Here is a 23788-nt window from a genome sequence, read left to right on the forward strand (position 1 = left end):
ACATCTTATTTTACATTATCAACAAATCAAGTACATGCAGCAGCTTTTTCTTTAAACGTGCAAGCCATTAAAATACATTTGTTATTTGACAGTCCCTGCAATAAAATTTCCATATAATCTTAAAATTTCAATCTTAAGAATCTTTGTTTTCAAGATTTTCAGTCTTGCTAGTGATGAATACTGCTCTATTTTTGCAAGAGGATTCGGTTCTAACTTATAAAATTCAGGGTGTTCAAATGGTTTAATCTGATTTACAATCTGAGGCAGGTAGGGGTTTTTTTTCTGTCTGCTCACAGTAACAGTTCTTAAGTGAGGATGTTTAAGCCTGCTTTATTGAAGCCAGTTACTTAACTGGCTTTTAACATTTTAGTTAACATTACTTATATGAATTGTGATATTACTGCAATGAAATAAATCACTGTTTACCAATAAATGCATCTTAAAATTATTTAACTGCATTTAACTTAATTTTGTTCTGTAGGATCTAATCGATACAATGCTCTGAATGTACCATTACACAACAGAAGATACCAGGTAAGCACTTTTTGTGGCTTCACATATAAAGATACAACTTTCTACACAGGTAGTGATTAAAACCAGTTTAGTGACCTGAAATTGCAGAAGATAGCCCGTCTTGCTACTACATGATATTTCCAGGAAAATATCAGAGGTAATGTATGCTGTTCAGCAAGGATTCAAGCTGTCTGCTCACTGCACTTCACCAGAGTTCATTGATTGATGAGTGGCTGATGATCATGTATGCCTTTCTAAAAATAAGGGCAAAAAGGTTTAATATTTGTCTCTCAGGTACTGCAGGTAACTGAGTTGCTTAGCATAGTAAGAGAATGTAAGCTAGAGCTTTCCTAAAGCTGGCTAATGCCACATTCATTTAGATATTTTAAGCTTTTTGTTGAAAAAAGGTAGTTTTGGTATCTTAAGCTTCTTGAGCTTTGTCAGTCACATAACTTGAGCCCCAAAGAATGTTTACATCAAGCTATACATTGGTGTGTATGCTTGAATACTATATTAGTTAATATTGTTACTGTTTTTGTTTTACTGTAATTTTACCAATTTCCTTGGAAATCTGGTTTACTTAGTATTAAAAAGTGAATATCAGTTTTTCTGTGAATAGCTACATTTAGTAACACTCTTTACACTAGTAAATCAGATACCTTGGTGCAGTCGAGATTTTCCTGTTATGCTACCGCTGAAGATGGGTTCTGTAGCACTCAGTGCTTTTACTCTTTGCTTGTATAGTATATCTTGAATCTTCAGGTTAGTGATGTCAAATAGCTGCTTTCTCCTTTCTTCAACAGTGCTTCAAGGAGACCTTGATTCTTATATGTATACTGTGGAAACAGGTGGTCTGTCACCAGTTTTATTATGGAAGTAGCCTTAAATTAGCCTGGTGCCAAGTACTAGGAAAATCTGAATAACTGCTGAGAGAGTTTCTCCCTTGACAGTTTTCTGCTAGCACTACGTCAGTGAGTCTTACACTTAAAATCCTGCAGTCTTGAAAATGTTCCAGGACATATTTTTGACTGGTTTTGCCAGTGGAGGCAATGCAGTGTAAGGGACAGCAAAACAGTAATATTGTCTGTTTTCCTTCCTTGCATAGCTAATTAACATACACAGACTGACTACAAAGACTGCATTTATTGATCAGGAATGCATACCATTCCTGATCCATAATCAACATTCATTCAATGGAACACTTCATTGAAGCAATGGGAATACATCTCTGAATGACAAGTCATCCTTGGCTGAAATGTCACTAACCTAATTCTCTTATGATAGAGTAAATCACAGCAGAGTATGTTTTTCTTTCCTGTTGCCTTTGCTTTTTTCAGAATGTTATATTTTGGTTTAATTTCTTGAATAACTTCCTACTGCACTCAAGCTATAGAAACAGATATGGAAATATCTGAACAGGTGAATATAGAACAGGTGGGAAAATAAGTTTTGAGTGTTACTGGTTAGAGAAGCAGACACTTTTTATTCTGGAAGAAAACCTCATTGGCTTTTACTAGTTAAATTAAGTTTCTTTGCAGCCAGGTGTTAAAGTTTTCACTGTCATCACAGTGGAAGAACTGAGCTATTGCCAGCAATTAGTCTCACTGGTCTTTAGAAATCCTAATTTCAAAGATGGTTTCTATACGTGTTCCTGTGGCCTGTAGCTTAAGAAATGAATCAAAGACAAAGCATAATCTGATGTATGAAATAAAAATTTATTTTGTCATCCCAGAAAAACAGCTGAGTGGCATTGTAATTGTTCATTGAATAAAATGTTAAAATTAAGTTAATTACTGCTAAATCATGGATAGTATTTTTTCGTTCAGTCATGGAATTCTTTTCTGTTTTAAATAGCTACATGTCAAATATAATAATTTTATAACTGTCTTTACAGCTGAAGTTGCGAGACCTTGCTGGCCAGGCCCTGGCTTTTGTTCAGGAATTCGTAACCGCTCTCTTAAACTTCCATACATACACTGAGCAGAAGGTACAGATTTTTCCCATTGATTCTGCAACAGATACTATATCACCATTAAATCAGAAGGTAAATCTTACAGATTTCAGCTACAAGTATATTCAATTGTGCAGATTTAAGTGGGTGAATGATCTTTGTCATGCAGTTTTCTTTACCACCTTGACTGGAATGCTATGAGTGTTTTCTGTGAGGCAGCCTTTCCTGCATGTGAAGTCTTTTCCATTGTGTGAATTCTCTGAAAGTGGGCAAAGGTATACCTGCCAAGAATACTTTTCCATTCTGCCTTTGCTGCAAGAGCACTATAATAGTCAAATCAAAGCTTTAATTAAGCACTTAAACAGCAAAGTGCATTTTTCAAAAGTTCAGCTAACTTGTTTTAAAATACACAAATATTGCACTGCTACATAAATGCTTGTTAGTTATTGTACTAGGGGATGTGAGATGTTGAGAAGAAGGTCGTGCATTAATTGTATTGAAAATAACTGGATGTAAGGTAGGCTTAGAAGGAGAGAACTTGGACTTAGTTCCCTTGTCAAAAAACAACTTCATAGTCTGATTTTGGCTATTGATTTAAAGACCTTTCCTTTAAGTGTTCTTGAAGCTTCAGGTATGTAAAGCACATTGAAATTATTGAGAAACCTGACCTGTCTCTTCCCATGCATCTCTATGGGAAGACCTTTCTGAGAATATCATTCAGAGTTAAGCTGCATTTTTTTGATTTTTCCTTCCATGCCACAAAGCACAGAAAATAACTTTTTGTGCAAGAATTTGTGACAATGTGTATATGTATGCTTTGCAATACAACTGCTTTAACATCATAGTTGTTGACTTCATACTGTAAGTGGACCTATGTTTGTTTTAGTTGCTGGATGACAGTATTTTCTGATAGAGTTTATAATTTCAGTTTAGTAGTTTATCAGACTCAGACTTAAACTACAATAATAGGTGTGACTTGTGCACATCAAATGACCTCTGTGTGTTTAGTCAATTGTAATTATCACAAAACTTTCCTATTCTTGAGAAGATCCCCTTTTATCTCATTGCAAGCAACAAATATGCTTGTGAAGACGTTTATCCACTGGAGAAATCCCACTCTATTTACTTTTCCAGTTGTTGCAACTATTAGAATTAAGAATACACTTTTACAGAGATTCAGAATAGATCTTAGTTTAGGAATAACATTTTCTTGCTCCTGCCACCAAGCAAACTCAAAATGGTACATCCTTCTTGTTAAAACTGTGTGGCTTTGTCACCTTCCAAATTCTTTGGGGCAGGAACTGTGTCTTCTTATTTATGTGGCTCATTGTGGTGATTAGATTCTACTGACACTACTGCAGCTTACACTAAAGGAATAAAATCAGATTTCTTACTTGACACTTCCCATGCATCTTTTAATGTCTGGTTAGCACTTCGTTGCTTTTCAGCAGAGATACCTTCTCAGCTGAAGCATGCAACTTCATCAGAGCTGTAACTTCATTCTCCTTTCTGATAATTGACTTTGATTTAGTTGTTCAGCCTTTGTTGTCATAATTATGTCTCTGGTAGTCTGCCCCGTTGTGTATTCATGACCCAATTACTGCAGTGCACACTATCTCTCAGGGCTTTTGCCGTGACTTTACAGCAGCAAAAAATCTTTCATCAGTGTCTGAAGCTGCTGTTGCTGCTGTATATTTGACTAATTTATCTATTTGCTTGGCAAGTGTTCTCAGTGTGATCTTAGCTTCTCCTCTGGGTGGTTCAAAAACCTCCTCTTAGTACAGTAGAGAAAATGAGTCAAGCATCAGGTAGTAGCTTAGCACACTTCCACTGATCTATTTTTCCCCAACTCCAGGTCTTGTCTGGCGCTTTCAAGCTATTTTCCCCACCAAACACTCAAAGTAGATGTGGACAGTTTCCTTCCAGGTTCAAGTATTCCTTTTCTCTTTAAGTGTTGGATTGCTGGGTTCTGCTGGGTCTTCAGCATTGTGCCAGATAACTCCAGTCCTCTCTCTTGCAACACATTCAGGAGCATTCTGCATGTGTTATTTCTTCCTCCTTAGTTTTAGGAATTTTCCCTAATTCCAGCCAGATTTGTGCATGCATGAATGAGAGCTTGGCATCTCTCTTTTGTTGTTAACACTGTGTTGCTGCTAATAATACAAGAAATACTTAAAATTTCTCATACCCTGTTTGCCTGGAATCTTTAGCTACTATTGTGGTATAAATAATCAAAGGTGAAGGTGTCTTTCTGTGGGGTAAAATAAAATACGAGATCACTTTTGACTACCTATGCCAGTCTGTGGAAAAAACTTTGTAATACTGTGGTATCAAAATTGAAAGCTGACTGCACTGTTATGTTTTGTGTCCAAGAATATAGACTTGTTTTCAGGTATGGTTTTTTTGAGAGTGAAATTAGAGTTTAATTAGGCAATTTTAGTTCTGTGAGACCAAAGTTTCATCATTGCCCAAACCTGTCATAGTTTTTGAAAGCAAGAGTTCTCTTTTTGATTAATTCCTTTGCGTTGGCATAAGCATGCTTTTAAACATGTTGAAAACTGGACTGGGTACAGATGAAGATAAAAATCTCTTGCTCTCAGTTTTAACTCAGTTCTTCAGTACTTCACACAGCAGAGCTTTGCAGATGTTTTTGCTGATAGGCAAGCAAAGCTGTGGGGAAGGTTGGGTAGATTCTGATAGCTTAATCGTGCATGGATCTACCCTTAATTTGGTGGAATGGAGCAAGGAATGCAAGAATGTTTAAGCTTAAAAAGCAGGGGGTTCATATGCTGTGCGTGGCAGTTAAAATGAGAGAGGGTGCTGTGGCAAAGTCCTAAATGGGGTTTTGTCTGGATGCCCATTGTAAGCTTCACTGTTGCTCACTTTACCTCAAGGTGTGTATTTGTGTCCTGTAGAAGAGGTTGCTGTACATCACTTCTGCATCTTGCTACAGACGTCCTGAGTGTCCTTTAAAAGGCCAAGTGCTGTGCTAAAGTGGACACTTTATTTGTTAACTTGAAATATTTTGCAAGAACCTTCAGCAAACACCATTTTATCATCTCTCTTTACTCAGTTTTCACAGTATCTTCATGAAAATGCCTCGTATGTTCGCCCTCTAGAGGAAGGAATGCTTCAGTTGTTTGCGAGTATTACAGAAGACACTGTGACAGTCCTGGTAAGATGTCTTATTTGTAGTATTGAAAAAGGTTTTTACAGAACAAAAATACCAATGTGTTGTTTTTCTTTCCAGGAAACAGCTGTGAAATTGAAGGCCTTCTCAGAACATTTAGCTTCCTACTTATATTTTCAAAGAAAGATTCTTCCTTACCAGTTAAAAAGGTACTTATGATGTAATAATAAAGGGGAACACAGCATTGTCAGTGCTTGCAAGTTAAATACTAGATAAGTCCTTTAAATACTCTTGCTTCAAAGGAAGAACTTTTTTTATTGTTGTTGCCTGATGGTTTTTGGGCCTTTAGAATACGCATGCTTTTTTTTCATCTGGGCATTAGAGCTAAAACCATGTATCTTACAGCATTTTCCCTCCCCATCACAAATGAGACTTCAATGAAAGCTGCACAGATTTTTAGTCTTTCTTAATGTACATCAGTAGCATCGACACTGTTATTTTATAATATACTGAAACTGTTAATTTCTTGGGCCTGTCCAGAGACATGGAGTAAATATAGGAATGTAGTAAAACTTGACCAAATGCACATCCCTTCTGCAATGAAAATATTTGTTTGAGTGAGCTGAAGAGAGGTCAAATGTATCTATAAAAGACTGCTTAAAAAGAAATTTTGTTTTAAGGAAAAAGAAAAAACTTGTTTTATGTTGCCTTTATACCTTTTATACCTCCACCTTCTTAGGAAGCAAAAAATAAACTATTTGTAGTAGAGGAAGAAGTCTTTAAAATGATTTAATCAATTCCTTTCTCTGAGTATAAACTATTCCAGGCTTGTAACTGAAACTCTTCATCAGGAGGGTGGGTAGTACATGCATGCAGTAATTTTTGTGTTGCTGAATTACTCTGGTATATTAACCTTTCTAAAATAAATGCCTATTCCATTGTTGCTTTGGACTGAGGATGTAAAGAACACTGGTTACCTACTCCAAAACTCATGAACATTTTTTTTTTAGTGTAATTGCTCTCTTTTAAAAAAAATAATTCATATATTCCTAGTTTGGAAGAAGAGTGTGCGTCTTCTCTTTGCACAGCTGCTTTAAGAGCTAGGAATATGGAGCTACACAGAGACATGAAAAGGTTGACTGCAGTCTTTGAGAAGCTACACACATACATTAGTCTTCTCGCATTACCAAGTAAGTGCCAGTTCTGGCTCAGTTTGTTACATTGCACCTAAAAGGTGTAGTTTTTCCTTTTGGACCAATTAAAAAAAAAAATGAAGTAAACCAACCCCTCCAAAACTCCACTACACTGAAAAAACAGACAAACATACCATCTTATGACAGGGTAAACAAGGTTAAAGCCCCGTTGTAGCTACAATCTAAACTATGAGGCAGGGGAGTTCTGCAATATGCTCTCTCGTATTGGACCCTCTTTCATCCAGGCTGCGAGACTGAGTGTGCTATAGAGTGTTTCTTTAGTGCTTTTTGCTCTGACTTCTGGATAAGCATGGGCATGGTTCAGGCCTGGAAGTAGCCAAACAGTCACATGTACCACATTTGAGATAGTCATAATTAACTATAGATTTTTATAATATGATTTACATCTTTATTCATCTATTAATAATGAAATTGTTAATGAACTACATTTCATTACTGATTATCACTTTCAGCTCCTCTCATTCTCCTGAACTACGGCTCTCATGGTAATGACTAAATAAAATCTGGTAAAACTGTGTATGTATGAGGGGAAATTATATCCAAATGCATACTGTAAATAATAAGAAGAAATGGTAATTGTATAGCTCAGGTTATTTCAGACTTCACTTTTCAGAACGACTCAGATGGTCCTTCCTGCAGCAATGAGCTTGTAAAACTGCATGCTTAATTGCTGTTTGAGTCCAAAAGAGCTGATATCCATACAAACAGAATAAAATTCAGGGAGCCTGGAAATCTTTACTTGCCTACTCTGTCAAAATTTGGTGTGTATATATACACCTAATATCAAAGGAGGGGGAAGTTGAAGGAAATGAATATGATACAATTCTCTAGTTCTAAAGATTATGTCCCATGCAAATATTTCTACTAGGTGGAAATGGGATGATTTTTTCAAAGATTTTTTTAAATTCATGGTTAAATCTTAATTTTCTTCTTTCTTCATGTTATTTTTAGGTACAAAACCAGAAGGACTTCTTAGGACAAATTACAACTTGGTGTTTGCAAACATTGCCACGAGTCTTCATGGATTTCATGACATTTTAAAAGGTGAGAGTACAGTGGTATGTTTCAGCACTGCTTTTTCTGTTTAACATAGCATGCATGCACTCTCTCTGCAACAGTGCTAGAGGTGTACTATGTGAAAAATCTGCTTTGCTTTGCCTTTACAAACTAAAATAAGAAACTAAACTGCTAACTACTTCTTTTGGACACGCATGCATATTTTGGCGTTCCTCCATTGTGTTACTTCTGTTTCTTGAAGTTACTGGAATATGTATTTGTGGCATTAAATATTCCTGAGCAATACCACCGTAGTTACAGAACTTCATTGCTCTAGTGGAACAAGCATACAGAATGGAATACTATTGAAGACACATATTTTTGTCTACTTCTGTACTGTTGACCTACTATTTGCCTTTAAAGTGGACTTTTCCTTTACAGTTTTTAAGTTGGTTGAATACATAGCCAAAGCTTACATAGAAGTCTGATTTCCTTTTGAAACTTTACTTCATCCTTGAAAACAGATTACCTTCCTTTTATTGAAAGGACATGGATATGGTACATTTTCACTGAAGTGCTGTTTGATTTAAACTTGGGAGCACAGATATTTCCCAAGCCTCGATATTTCTGTATAGCCTAGAATTTCTGTAACATGTTACTGTTTCCAGGGAGAATATCATCCACATAGGTAAATTAATTTGATACTAGTCAGACTTCTGTAATTTTAAGCTAAATGCTTTTATTTCTTCTAGTACTTTAGCAGTATCAGTAGCACTGCCCTATTTTGCAGTGTCCCTTTAAAAAAACCCAACTTATTGTATCACAAACAAAATGGGACACCAAATCAAGTGTTGTGTAACATAGGTAAGTTTATTGATAAATACCTTCTATCTCTTAATATAGATACTATGATGTAAAACCAACCCAACATATACTTATGAAAAAAATAAGTAGAAGCAAAATACTGAAGAAAACTGTCAATGATTCATTAGCCAGCAAAAGAAATCTTGTACTTAGCACCTTGCACTCCTATACTTGAGAATGTTCGCTATGTAACTTTTGCCCTCCCTTCCTTCCCACCCTGCAATTTCTGGTGGTGATGGTGTGGGTTGTCTCTTTTCTGTAGCACTAGTACTTTATTGCAAAATATGTGCAAAAGGTTCACTTGTCAAATAATTTTTTTAAACTAGTCCAAGTGGACATATTTGTTCTTAGGTGATAATACTTGAGCTACAAGTACAGAGATAAATGCAAATACATTTTGGTGCTGCTAGTATTAATTAGAGTATTTAATCTAAGATATTTTGGGGAATTACTTTTAAAAAGTTTTGTAGGTTTTTTTGTCACTGAAGACTGTTAAATGTGCCTGAGAGGATTTTAGAATATATGAAGTGGCATTATAAATTCTGGTTGTCTTTTAGATTTGCACTCACAATTAAAAATATTTTTTCCTTCTGAGTCTTGTAAGCTTAAGACTCGGGTATTAAACATCATTTAAATTTCTGCCTGTAGTAACCTGATGTGAAGAAATGGAAAGTATACTTATGAAATAAGGTGGTAATGCAATGTAGCTTTGGATGACATATAGCTAAGATTTCAGGGATACAGAGTACTCTTAAATATATATGTTTATTCTGCTTTGTGTGACAGACAATGTCTGTTCCTTATGATTCTGTGCTGATGATCACAACCAGTTGTCTAAAGCAGTTATATCAAAGAACTGTTGAGTATCCAGAATGAACTTTAATAGATCTAACTTGAAAAGGGGATGTTTGAAACCTGAGGTCATAAGGTGAATTTGAAAAAGGTTGCTTAACTAGACAAAAAAATAATTTGACAAAGATGTATGTTTTTTATTTCTAGAGATTTCCAAGCACTACAGTCAGAAAGCTACTTTAGAACAAGACCTTCCAACTGCCACACAGAAACTCATAACTACAAATGACTGTATTTTATCCTCTCTTGTGGCTTTAATAAATGGAGTGGGCAAGGTAATGGATCTTTTTGTTTCAGTACAATGCCTTAACTTGTCCAGGTTTCTTTTCTTCTTTTTCTAAAAAAAAATTTTAAAAAAGAACATCTTAGTTGAATTCTTTGGAAAAATCTAGGTGTGGCTCTGATAATTCATAGTATCACGGGTGATAAAAGCAGATACTGTGAAGAGAATGCTTTGCATTAATGAGGTCAAAGTTATGTGGAAGAACCTCTGCTTTTTTGAATTTCTTGTTAAGTCCAGTTGCACTATATACTTGGTTTTGTCTCAGAAGAGTAATTGCTCTCATGAATCTTTCTGGTCAACTTAATTTTAAAAATTACTTTTCTTGATGTGTCTAGATTGCCTCCTTCTTTAGCAACAACTTGGATCACTTCACTGCTTCCCTCAGCTATGGCCCTAAAGGAGGAGCAGAGTTCATCAACCCTCTTTCAGCTGAGTGTATGCTGCAGTACAAGAAAAAGGCAGTTGCTTACATGAAGTCTTTAAAGAAGGTTTGTTCATTTAGTATGCTTGCACAGAGAAACAAACACAGTTCTGTTTGATAGCTGGTTATGCTAAAGAGAGTACAAACTAAGGATTTTCAGTAGTTGGAATGGATGAGATAGTTTGAATGAGAATCTTTGGCAGAGCAAATGGAACCCTTAGAGTGATAATGCTATTGAAAAATTCAGAGAGCTTAGTCACTTTCACAGCTGAGCCAATTCTGCCATTACCCATTTCCACTAATTATTTCTGTGCTAAGACTCCAAGGAGGAGAAGGTAGCTGGCCATTTAAATTTCCTCCCTTATTCACTAGGAATATGTAATGAATTTTATTTTTATACTTGCATTCACTGGAAGACCTTAAAAAGCATTTGACACCTGGAGTTTTCTGAGCACTTTCTAATCATGAGCATTTTGGATTGTTATTTTCTGCGTACTCAAACCATTTTTTCTGCTGTGGCAAATGCTTCAAAGATAATGGAAGGAGGGCAATAAGAAAATAAATGTAGACATATTTTGATGTTTCTTGTATCCTTCTGCAGCCTTGTGCAGATTCTGTGCCTTATGAAGAGGCTTTGGCCAATCGCAGAGTTCTTCTGAGTTCCACAGAAAGTAGAGAAGGTCTTGCACAACAGGTATGGTATAAATTTTACTAACATACATGACAGTGTATTTTATAAAGGCAAAGCAGTAGCAAATAGTCTCCACGTTTGCGTGTGTGAATATTTATACATATGCATGCATATACTGAAGCTTAAAATGAGACTATAGGTGTTTTATTTGTAGAGTTTTGAAAGCTAAAACTTAACCTTGTTAGGCTGGGTTATGCTAGACTTGTTCTTCTGAATCTGTAGAATGTACATGTAGTTATAAGAGACAGTATTATGCTACTGATGTCTTAATTTATAAATATCAGAAATCAGGCAATCTTTAATTCCAATTTCTAATGTTATGTACTGTTTTGAGTGCTTTTTTGGACTTTGCGCTATTTATTAGGATAGTTAAGACCAAGAAAAATTTTTCAGTTATAGTCTTTTAAGGTAGTTAATTGATTACAATATATAATTATTGATGTATGCATATAGTTTTTTTCTGAAGGTGAGGAAGAGGGGAATTAAGTGGTATTTAGAAAGCATATGCCCATCTCATATGAAAAGACTGCCTTATGCTAAAACTTCAGTTGCTTGGATGTTCTGACTGTGCTTTAGTCACAGTCATTGAAATTCTGTAGAAGAAAAAGTCTTAATTATAGGTTTATTCCTTTTTTTTAATGGTAGCAGCCAATATTCCAACTATATTAATAAGGATGAGATGAATTTCAACAGAAATGTGGTGTGTACTGTTCCCTAGTTGATTTCTTATCTGGACGAGTGGGCTCTTCTGTCTGTGTGAGGGGAGGGTAGCTGGGAAGGGACTGATGGTTTCTTTTGATAGCATAGAACAAGACAAAACTAGTTCCAGGCACACACATTTCAGGTTTTCATTAAATTCTTCCCTGCTTTGGTTTTCATGCAATAGCGTATGAGCTGTAAATTTGTGATGTATGTTTCAGATTAATTAAATAACATGGTTATTTTTGACACGACCACAATTAAACATACAGTTTGAATCAATAGTTGTTAACCTGCTGCATTATTCATAGCTATTTTTAATGGTTTAAAATAATACTATCTTCAGATACTGTTCTGTGTGGATCTCCCCCAGTCCTTGTGTTCAATAACTGTATTATAAACTTTCTCTTCTAAAGGTCCAGCAAAGTCTGGAGAAAATTGCAAAACTTGAACAAGAGAAAGAACACTGGATGTTAGAGGCTCAGCTAGCTAAAATAAAGCTAGAGAAAGAAAACCAAAAACCAAAGAATTCTTTTAGTGGACATTTAACTGAAAATACACAAGAGCACTCTATTTTGCCACATATAGCTGAACAAAAGAAGGAAACGACAGAAAAGAGTCCAAGGGAACCTATTAAAAGTACTAGTCTGGTAAGTACCCTCTTTCCTCCAATAGAGAAAAATCCACTTTCTTTAGTAGCAGTGCTGCTTGATCAGTGGAATAGTAATAATTAAAGCTTTTGACTGTTTTGAAATGCATTCACAATTGTATTTGCAAAGCTGCTTGCTAAATATGTTCTGCAAAGTCTGGAACCATCTTGGCTCTGTAGACTTTGGTTTCTTCGGTATCACTGAGACATTGTTATAGTTCTGTACTTGTATGACTGAGGAGGAACAAACAGATGCTTAACTAATAGATTTTTCTGAGTCTGTAGTAAGGGAGGCTTGCAAGTGCATACTTCAGGTTGACTGTGGCTTTCCAGTACTTTTGACATCTGTAGGTATGTTAAAGCAAATGGAAGTAGGTAATGAACATTTTTAATTTGGCTTAAAAACTTAGTAAAATCAGTGCAGTATTAACTTGATTTTAACTTGAAGAATGCATTCAAATTCTCAGTGCTCTCAGTAGCAGCAATTTTTACGCAACCTTCATAGGCATGTACAACTCTAGGCTCAAAAATTCTATTTGGATATGGTATGCATACTCTCTGTTGGGTAAATATTGTTACTTTTTATTGCTGATGTACATGAAGTTGGCCTTTCCCCTTAATTGCCACTTCTGAAGTGGTATTAACAGGGATGTCATATGTAAGAAATAATCCTCTTAGCTCAGCACTCAATAGAGTTCTTCTCTTTCCCCTCCCTGCTTTCATGCTCCAAGATAAAATGACATGTGGATTACTTTGAAATCCTCAGTTTTGAAGTAAACTGGCACCTTAAGATTTTGGCTCTGTGTGTGGTCTGCTAGGAGTTTGAGGAGGGTGTCTTTTTCTAGCCATAGTGCTAAATTTAACTAAAAGGTGAACACATTGTGTAAATATTTCCCATAAACTTAAGTCTCTAGTCCTGCTGAGGTCACAAAAAACCTCTTGATTCACTAGGAAGATATTCTTCTGTGAAGCTAGTTATTGACACACATCCCTCTGCTAGAGTTGTGTTAGTGCTTCACTAAACTCTCAATATAATTTACTAGTCAAACTGGAAAGAAACAATTTTGGAAGTTACTCATGAAATCCAAAATGGGTTTCTTTATTCTTGAACATGAATAGTGTTTCAGTGTACTAACATCCTTCTGAATTAGCTTCTGAATTAACTTCATGTAATCAAGAAGTCGCATAATTGTAGAAGCTCACTGCATCTTTTTGCCTTTATGGCTTTTTCCCTGTGTACATCATAAAGCAAAGGATATTTAATATTTGCAGAGATGGTGTCAACTTTAATTCTTTTCAGATCATTCATATATATTACTACCATTGCTTATGTTAGAAGTGGAAATACTTAAATTTGGTTTTAGAGTTAATTGTTGCAAGATATATATAATATATTTTAAATGAAGTCCTTCCATAACTGAAGCAGAGATGACTTGCAGCTGTTGTATTTATTTTTTGCAGTATTTGCTTAAGTGTGTTTTTTTCCTTGTTCTAGGTTGGAATGTTGAGTATAACTACTGATAATGAAAAGGTAATCTGTTTCAAACACTATCAAAGTACATCTGGTAATTCTAATTCTGTTAAACTTATGCCATTATCCTATAGTAGTCTTGGTAATTTGGAGTGAGTCACCCGTGCAGTCTGTACACCATGTTTTAAAGTTTCAAGAAATACATGGATTTCTTAATTTTCTTCTGTTTAGTGAACTGTTCTGTTTTATTTACATAAGCAGTTTGGAGCAGTATGAGCTGTGGTTTAGGACTGCTTGCTGCAATTTGAGGAGAACCTTGGTTTGTTTTTACTTAAGTAAACCTAACTGCATTCCACGTCTCAATTCTTAATTTCTGAGGAACAGCTCAAGATGCAAAAAAGTCACTGACTGTAGTGACTGCAGTTTAGCATTTAAGTACAGGCTATTGCAAACTAGAGGTCACCCTGAAAGAAACTTGGGACTAGCTCTCAGACTAAATGTCAGCTCCTCGTGTAGCACTGCTATAGTGCAACACTTGCCCCAGAAGGAACTTAGCAAAATAAGATCAGTGCTTTCTCTTTTCTGCTGCTGCGTGGCACTGATGTATGCTTTAGTTTACTCCCTCTTTACTTCTAAAAGTATGATTAAAAAGAGAGTGGGAGCCAGATAATAACTGATACATGTTCTTAAAATCTACTGCATAGTGCTGAACTTGAAGGTAGTGAAAAGTGATGGGGAAAGCTGCCTCCAGTAGGCTACTCTGTAACTTGCAGTAAACCGGTGAGTTGGTTTCTTTTATGCAATAAAATAAATAGTACTGAGTGTTGTAATTTTCTGAAATTCAGTTACGCAAAGGATTTCTTCCTTGATGGGAAAATTCAGTAAGTTTTTATGTAGGTGGTAGCAGTCTGTTCCTGCAGTGGCTCTTTGTCAGAGACTTTGTTAAATCAAGTGAAGTTCTTACATCTTCAGTCACCTCTTTGTCCTTTAAGGACATCTGACTCTTAAGAGTCACCATCAGGGTGATGAATTGCAAAGTGACTGTTGGAGATGAGTGGAAAATTTGTTAAAGAGTGACATAACAGAATGTGATGGCAAGGTTCACTGTATTACTATCTGGAAGGGGCATATAGGGGTTGGAAATGGATGGGGGTGATTTATACAGGTATCAAGGGAAATGATTAATACAGGGATACAAGAGACTGAGTCAAGGACAGATTGGAGTGATTTGCAAAGCATTAGGGAAAAAAATGAGGAAGGCCCTTTCATTGAATCATGAGGTTCAGAGTGGACTGCCTTGCTTTCTAAACCCCTCACAGGAGTCTGAGTGCAGCTGAATCCACTCCCAGTACAAGACTTGGTCAATGATTTACAACTAAGGAGTTTAAGTGTAGGAATTTCAGTGTAGTGTGTAGTACAAATTTAGGGGGCTTGTGTGATTTGGAATAGCAGTAAATTAAGATTCCTCAACAATATTATAAAGAAATCACAAATTAAATTATTTGAATTTCTAATAGCTTAATCAATAATCAGTCTCAAAATTGTCATGGTTGAGAAAGGCCTCCAAGACCATCACATCTAACTGTCAACCCAAAAAACCAAAAACAAACCAAAACAAACCAAAACAACAAAAAATCCCCAAAACCAAAGAACAGGAAAAAACTCAAAAAAAACCCCACCATCCCTCTAGAGCCTGTCCTGAAGTGCCTCATCTGCATGATTTTTAAACACCTCCAGGGATGGTGACTTCACCACCTTCCTGGGCAGCCTGTTCCAGCACCTGACTAAAGAATCAGTTACAATCAATACAGAGGTTCAAATAAAAATCTAACAGTTTCTAAACTAAATTGTATACAAACACATACATACAGATACAAAGGATCAACAAGACAAGAGGGCATGGTCTTAAGTTGTGCCCGGGGAGGTTTAGGTTGGACATTAGAAAAAATTTCTTTACCGAGAGAGTGATCAAGCATTGGAATGGGCTTCCCAGGGAAGTAGTGGATTCTCTGTCCCTGGAGATATTTAAAAAGAGACTGGATGTGGCACTCAGTGCCATGGCCTAGAAACCACGGCGGTAGTGGATCAAGGGTTGGACTTGATGATCTCTGAGGTCCCTTCCAACCCAGCCAATTCTATAATTCTATCATTCTATGATAATGTGTTAACAGGTCAAATTTTGGTATCTAATCTCATGGAAGAAATTGCATTCCTCCCCCTGATTGTCCAGTAGAGTCAAATCATATCAGCCCTATAAAGAGGGATTTTTTTCCCCCCCATACTTAGGAGAAGTGGCCAGCTACTTACTCTTTCAGTCAGCTGACCCAGCTTCCTTTGTGAGACGTGTGATGCTGGCCACATCTTGGTGCAATGCTAGGGAACTCCAAAGAGACTTCTTCTTTAAGACCAATATTTATAGGATCCCAAGATCCCAAGACTTTGTTTAGTACTTTTCCATGATAGCTATGATTTGGTAATCTTTGGCAACTTTCAGAGTGGGCCCGTGTTCTGAGCAGAAAGATGTTCAGAAAACATTTTCAGGATAGGATTAGGGAGTGCCTGATTGCTCCATGTTGCTGTGTTTGCATTAGGACAAAAAGGAACCAAATCATCTAGATTTGGTGCTTCAGCAGGCAAGATCAGAACATGCTGGATGGTACCACCATACTGCACTTGCTATTGAAACAAGAGCAGTGTTACCAGGTCCACTGCCCTGGTAACTAAAGCAAGAACAATGTTGGCTGATGTTGATGTTGCCAAGTGGCTCAGTGAATTGGGAATCTGCACCACCACAGTGACGTGTTGTAATTTGTTGTATTTGGGGAATTTAATGCTTTTGGGTAGAGCAGCTTGGGAGGGAAGAAGGTAAGTAAGTATAGAGGGCAGTACTCTGAAGCAGGTATTAAGTCTATTAAACATAAATATCTGTCTGCTTAATTTTTTGCTTTGTTAGGCTCCAGATGGTGAGTCTCGTGAAGATCTGATAAAAAATCACTATATGGCGAGGATAGCAGAGCTTACATCTCACCTGCAGCTTGCTGACAGCAAATCAGTACACTTCCATGCTGAGGTGAGCATGCAGGAAGTGTCTATACTGCAAACAGTAAATCTCTTTTTGAACTTCTCACAGGCAACTGGTATGATAGTAAGCTTAAATATATGGAATGTACTGTTTTGTAAAAATTAGTTCCTGCATTATGTTTTTTTGGTTATGTATACATGAAAATGAATCATGTATAAAGGCTGCATTTATTTTATTTTTTTAATGAGTGGTTTTGTAGCCTTTTCCTGACTGCAGCAAGAAGTGCAATGTTTGTTTGAACAAACCTTTTTTAGATTTGCTCATATAAGCACAGGCAGCTGACTTTAGTTGCCAAACTAGTTTTGACTTCATCTTAAAGTGATGCTGCTATAATTTGTATCATGAAGTGGGGAAAACAGCTCCCCTCTAAGAATTTAATTCCTGGGTGTAAACTATACTTAACTTCAATAACAAAATAGTTCATTGTATCTATAAGTTCCTGTTTTCATTGCAAATGATGAGGTAATTTTTCTTTAAAGTAGTGACCATTTTGATTTGTGCTGTTAACTGATACGGAATATACTGAGCTCCAGGCTGACAGAGCTAATACTCTTAAATACTTCTTAAATAGTAGATTACATAGTATGGAGGAACCATCTTTTTCTGATATTTGGGCAATGTGTGAAGTGAGTTGTTTGTGTTGCTTTTTACTTATCAGTATTTTCTACCAGTAATGATAAAGATTTACAAGATTTAAAGGATTGGTAATATGATAATGTTGTAAAATGAAATGAAATGTAATTAACTGTTCCATGAACTTTGCATTTAAAAGTATGCACAGCATTGTGTTTCTTGAAATCTAAGGATTGCAGAAAGATGGGAAGATACAAAGCAATCAGTTTTCACTGAAGTATAGAAAGGTATCACAAGGCAGTATTCTGAAACTAACTTGCCTCCCTTCTGCCCTTCCTATCCTGTTCTGGTTGTCAGTGTCGAGCACTTGCCAAAAGACTGTCTTTAGCAGAAAAATCTAAGGAATCACTTACGGAAGAGCTGAAACTAGCCAGTCAAAACATCAGCAGATTACAGGCAAGTATAATGTTAGATAATTTAATACATGCATGCATTTTGTAACTGTGTATAAGAGGAAGCTGGAGGAGAGAAATTATGAGCATCGTGCGTGGTCATGCCTTTAACAGGTAAAGGGTATGTGATCCCTTAGTTATGTGATGTAAAAACTTTGGTATGTAGAGAAGAGATCTAAACAGTACACTTCATATTCTTGGTATTAAATTGAAGCAGAATGTGCTTGAAAGGAAAAGATTGTAGCAGTCAAGCCTTTGTTTTAGCACACTTGATGTCAAGGCATTTTATGATTTTTTTATTTTTTATTTTTTTTTTTTTTATGCCAAAAGGTGTAGCTTTTCCTGCTTTCCTGTGTGGCGTATTTCCCTCTGCAAGGGAAGGATTGCTTTGTGTACAGCCAGTGCTTTCATTTGCTCCTCAAAGTTAGGTGTGGTACTGGCAAGGCTGACTACTCATCAGTCCATTGAACTTTTAACAGGACTAGGAAAGTGATGAAAATAGTTTCCTAAGTGGTACATTGAATTCTTAATCCTTTCGAGCACCTGGGATTGAAAGTCATAGAAATGCTAGGGTGGTTTTTTTGTGATGGATAGCTTAATATTAAGCAAAATTAAGTTGGAATAATCTTTTAAAATCCATCATTAGATAGATGGGGTCCCCTCCCCTCCCCCCCCGTGGTCCTCAGAGTTCATTCTATTTTTTTTTTTTTTTTGGGGTGGGAGGGGGAGAAATTAATCTGGAAAACGGGGGGGGGGATGCTGCAACCGGGGTGTCCTTATCCCCAGGGCTGAGCTGGGGCAGAAAGGGACTTTTGGTTTTTTTGGGGGGAAGGGGTGGGCAGAGCCATGGGGGTGACCCAGGGTGCCCCCCACCCCCTCCCCAGGCTCTGCTTCTCAGGGGGAAGGTGCCTCCCCCCCCCCTCCTTTGCAGCCAGAGGATTTGGCATTTAGATTGATTAATTGAAAACAAAATAATAATAATAATAATTATATATATATATATATATAATCCTCCTTCAATGAGACTGAAATGGTTTTTTTTTAAAAAAAAAAATTTTTTTTTTTTGCTGTCTACAACTACCTGAAAGGAGGCTGTAGCGAGGTGGGAACTGGACTCTTTTCACAGACGACCTTCAACAAGACAAGAGGACACAGTCTTAAGTTGTGCCAGGGGAGGTTTAGGTTAGATATTAGTAAGAATTTCTTCATGGAGAGGGTGATTAGGCTATGGAATGGACTGCCCGGAGAGGTGGTAGATTCTCCGTCCCTGGAGACATTTAAAAAGAGACTGGATGTGGCACTCAGTGCCATGGTCTAGCAACTGCTCCGGTGGGTCAAGGGTTGGACTAGATGATCTCTGAGGTCCCTTCCAACCCGGCTAATTCTATGATTCTGTGATTCTATGATTAACAGTAGATAATAAACTCTTATGCTAGACATCCAGTGACTGTCCTGCCCCTTTGTTCTTCTCCTACGTCCACCTCAGGAAGGAACCAATAGTAAAATAAAGTATATAGAAATATTCAGTGCTTAAATGGCTTTGTGTTTTATTCATAATTAGTTCATATCTTTATTCCTTACCCGTCTGAGATACCTTAAATGTTCCATACGGGCAGTGAATGTAATGGTGCACACTTCAAAGAATTGTTTATAAACACAAAATGCTCTTTTGATTTGTTCCTTGTTTAACAAATTTCACAATCATTATTAATGTTAAACTCTAATTACATATTAAACTTCTTAAGAAAAGATAGCAGTCATGCCTTTAATATGTTTAGTAGTCTGCATAATATTGAGTTATATAATTTTTTAGGGTCCTCTCTTTTAGGGTACCTTTAGGGTAATTTGGTCCTCTCCTTACGTCAGAGCAAAGATTTCAGGTCAAGCTGTTGAATATGGAATTTCCTGTCCAGCCATGCTGGCCCTCTGCCACAATCACTTACTGCTTATGTAATCCTAGACATTGGACTGTTCTTTGCTCTGTCCTTGATCCTTCAACTTGCCTGTGCCCCTTTAAATTCCAGGGCACTTTTTACTTGGGATCTTGCAAAGCAGATGTTGAAAAAGCCTGAATCTACTCTTCTTAAATATAGGGTTGTTGTAATTGTACAGTTCCTTTTGCTTGCTTCCCTCAGCATCTTAAATTCCACTAACTCATGCTAGCTTCAACTAAGGCTATCACTGGCTTTCACATCCCTGACCATCTTTTCCTTATTTGTGAGTAATGGGTCCATCAGAAAGCCTCTCTTAGACCTATTGTTCAGCAGTATTAAGAAGTTCTTTGTCAAAGAGAACTCATGAACTGTTTGCATTCCATGTTGTTGCCCTCCGGGAGATGTCTGAGTAGTTAAAATCATTCATCAGGATCAGCATCTGTGATTGATACTTACAGCAGATGCCTGCCCTTTTTCTCCTCTGATCCCTACCTATGAATTCTTAATTGTCTTCAAACCACTCCTTCTCATAAAACATAATTTCTCACCCTTTATCCTGTTGTTCCTAAAGTGTCTGTATCCCTTAATAGCTGCATTGTAGTCATACACATTATCCTACCATATCTCTCTAATCCCACGGAGATTGTAGCTCTGCAACTGCATGTGGGTTTCTGATTCCTTCAACTCTGTGTGCCATTAATTGTAATGTTCAGTCCATGCTTTAACCCTATAAAATTTACTTGGTTCATGGCTGGAAGCAGTGCTGGGATACTTACCCATTACTCTTCTGTGTAAGCCGTAGAAATGGAGGGAAAAGTTTATAAAGGAAACAGCAAAAAGGAACAGACCATGTGTGGAACTTAAAGTGAAAGAAAATATCTACTTTGTTTCAGAAAGTTGGTTTTTTTCAATGGTTTATCTTAATTTAAGCTTAATAGCTTAATTCCTCATCAGAGGTATAGCTTAGTATGTGGAGAAAGAAGTTGGCTGCTTTGCCAGTTGCCACTAATATTGAACAGAAGCTTCTGGTCATTTTTTTCTTACCTTAGGATGAGCTGATGACTACAAAGAGAAGTTATGAGGATCAGTTAAGTATGATGAGTGACCATCTCTGCAGTATGAATGAAACTTTAACTAAACAAAGGGAAGAAATTGATACACTAAAGATGACTAGTAAGGTAAGCTGCTGGGTGTTCACATCAGGCATTCTTTGCAATCTGGGGTCTGTGGGGTTGCATTTGGTACTGCTGCAGTACTACTCTTTAACAAACCAGTCCACAAGCTGTTGTACTTATCCTTGCACAACTGGAAAGAAGACTCCTGACCAGGATGGGTGGGGCTTTGAGCATCCAGATCTAGTGGAATGTGTCCCTGCTGATTCAGGGGGCTGGATCTTTAATGATCTTTAAGGTCCCTTCCAATCAAAACCATTTTAAGAAGCTAGACCAGCATGTTTCAGTAAAGAAGAAATTCTTGCAAAACATATGTGTGGGAAAGAACACTTAGTGTCACTGCTTCAAAGTGGGCTTTCAAAGTGTACCCTCTAATGGAAGATAAGCACCTTTTTTTTTTTTGTTTTATATATGGTGGAAATGGAACTATTTGCAAATCCAGCTACTGATGCTGCATACTTATGATTAACTTATTAGTAAGAGTCTCCTTACTGTGCTCCTTAGTTTTTGGCATCTGTACATTTACTCTATTTCCATATTCATTCATGTCTTTCATATGTAAGAATGAAAAAGTTACTGCTTACATTTTTCTGTCAACCTAAAATGGTAGCTTGAATTATTTGCCAAGAAATTAGTCTACTCATTTACCAGAAACAAGTTTTTAACTTATAATCTTATTTATTAAAACTACAGAAGTATTTTGAGCAGTCAGTGATTAAACCATTGTATATCTTACTCTGACAGTTATAGGGAGAAAGAGATCTTGCAGAGGCCTTTGCCCTTCACTTTTCTGGCTGTGAAACTAATAAACTAGCATTATTGTCCTTAGTTGTGGAATATATGGAAGTGGGTTTCACTGAAGGGTTAAAAAAGAAAAAAAATCCACATTTTGATTAAGGGTTCCATTAGAGCTAGCTTTCCTCCTCCCAGGTATCGAGCTGTTTTTCTTCAGCTGTCTGAATGTTTTGACTTGGCATTGTAATCTTTACAATTACTTTCTGAAGTATAAGCTCTTGTGTTTTTAGAGGGAAGCTGTTGGCTGCATACTGATCATAGCACTTTGTGTTTTTTAGAAAACATTCTGTGGTATTTTTCAGTTGCCATACTTCTAAGTTTTGAAGTGATCCGCTGTCTCTAAGAAGGTAGTTCAGAATCTCACAATGGCATTTTCACAGCAATTTTCAAATGTTACCTAAACTATGAATATTCTGTATAGAGGAAGTTAAATTTGTTTTGGAAAAAAATGATAGAGTAGGGGGTTGATTTCAATTTGAGGCAATTATTCTATGAGATTTATATTTGAAATACTACTTGAGGGGTGGGGTGAATTTTGATTTTGTCTTCACTGTGCTTATGCTATTAATAGTGTTAATACAATTGGGTGTCTTGGAACATAATTCAAATGTCTTTTTTTTCCTCAAGTTTCAACTGCAGTAAGGTACTTTTGTGCTTGCTTGCAGAAAGGTACTGTTGTACTTATTTGAAATATTTGTTAGTTTCCTCTGGTATGGCTGCAAAGGTAGAGGGGTTTTCAGAGCAAGCAGCTACAAGCTTCCATTATTAAAAACTTAGGGAAAGTTTATTTTCAGTTTGACTGTTCTTTGTTTGCTGCTGGCAGAAATTATCAGACATCAGGATTTTTGTTGTTTTTATAGACTTTCTCATCTGAATTATGTTCTGTTCACTTGTTTCTTGTTGCAGGGAAACTCTAAAAAGAACAAAAATCGATAGCTTACAGCTAATCAGCTGTCTTCAGAAGCTGCTGCTGCACAGGATGCAGTTAATGAACATACATTGTCCAATTCCTGTTTGTTACAGGAAGGAGAGGTGGTATTTGGTATAGTACAAACTGCTTTGGTGCTGTAAATGGCTTTAAAATATTTAGAACTTGTAACAGATAAACCAGAACTTAATGTTGTCTGTAAACCAGGAAATACACACTCTGTGGATAATTTATATAGTAATTACCTTCCGTTTTTACTGTGCACTTTTCAAAACTAGGTTTTAATTTCATGTAATAACTTCAGATTTTGTATATTTTCAAATATGATCTGCATTAACAAGTTTGGATCAGTGATGTAGTTGTCTATGTTTGAGTTACCTGTTAAACTGTCAACATGTCTACATTCCTTTACTTGTAACAGCTTAAAAATTAATTTTGGGACTTTTTTGGCTGTGAAAGTTGTGCTGTTAATGTGAATATCTTTATCCTGTTCTCCGAACTTCTGAATTAATTGGAATTGTGGCTTTAAATTTTTTCTATAAATTCACACAATAAATGGGATCACTATTTCATTGTAGATTGCAATAGTGGAAACTTTTGCTGAATGTATTTGGCACTTTGGATTTTCAAGTAAAGAGCACAAATAGCTGAACTGCAATACTTCTGTGAAATTGCTTTAAGCCTTTACTTAGGCATTTTGTTTACACATATATGTATGTATGTTGGTTGAAACTGGAGGAAATTGTGATGGTAGTTTGCCCCAAAAGAGTGAAGCTATATATATATGTGGGTAGAATAGATCAGCTTACTGTGCTCTCTTATGGTTAAAGAGAATATGAAATATTTAGAAGATGTCAACACTAAATTTGCAAAAAGTCTTGATGGAATTAAGTCCTGACATTCACCGAGAGTATGCTCATGGCTTCTACTATGTTTTGGAAAGTTTTTGAACATAAGGCCTTTCCTGAGAATTTTTTTTAAGTGAAGTTTGATACCATGAGTTCACAGCATTGATTTTTAAATTTTTCTTAATCCAATGCTGTGTTGCTCCACACTTTCCACTGATCTCTGTTCCATAATTTGAATTGTGACACTTACTTGTCTCCTAAGGGTTTACT

The 23788-nt window shown here is 36.5% G+C and overlaps 1 protein-coding gene across 2 annotated transcripts in view; it reads left to right on the top strand.

The window, feature by feature from the left end:
* PPP1R21 (protein phosphatase 1 regulatory subunit 21) overlaps positions 1-23255 on the top strand; it is a 34219-nt gene extending 10964 nt beyond the window's left edge. For both annotated transcript variants that reach the window (XM_030448322.1, XM_030448323.1), the window contains exons 8-22: positions 482-534; positions 2408-2557; positions 5538-5639; positions 5715-5803; positions 6648-6784; positions 7760-7852; positions 9668-9795; positions 10139-10291; positions 10826-10918; positions 12031-12264; positions 13759-13794; positions 16688-16804; positions 17747-17845; positions 20825-20953; positions 22649-23255. In XM_030448322.1, coding sequence (XP_030304182.1) covers positions 482-534; positions 2408-2557; positions 5538-5639; positions 5715-5803; positions 6648-6784; positions 7760-7852; positions 9668-9795; positions 10139-10291; positions 10826-10918; positions 12031-12264; positions 13759-13794; positions 16688-16804; positions 17747-17845; positions 20825-20953; positions 22649-22678 — 1643 coding nt within the window. In that variant the 3' untranslated portion in view covers positions 22679-23255. The remainder of the gene's footprint in view (positions 1-481; positions 535-2407; positions 2558-5537; positions 5640-5714; positions 5804-6647; positions 6785-7759; positions 7853-9667; positions 9796-10138; positions 10292-10825; positions 10919-12030; positions 12265-13758; positions 13795-16687; positions 16805-17746; positions 17846-20824; positions 20954-22648) is intronic.
* The last annotated feature ends 533 nt before the right edge of the window (positions 23256-23788 follow it).

The sequence above is a fragment of the Calypte anna genome, chromosome 3 (genome assembly GCF_003957555.1).
Source record: "Calypte anna isolate BGI_N300 chromosome 3, bCalAnn1_v1.p, whole genome shotgun sequence".
Classification (NCBI taxonomy): Eukaryota; Metazoa; Chordata; class Aves; order Apodiformes; family Trochilidae; genus Calypte; species Calypte anna.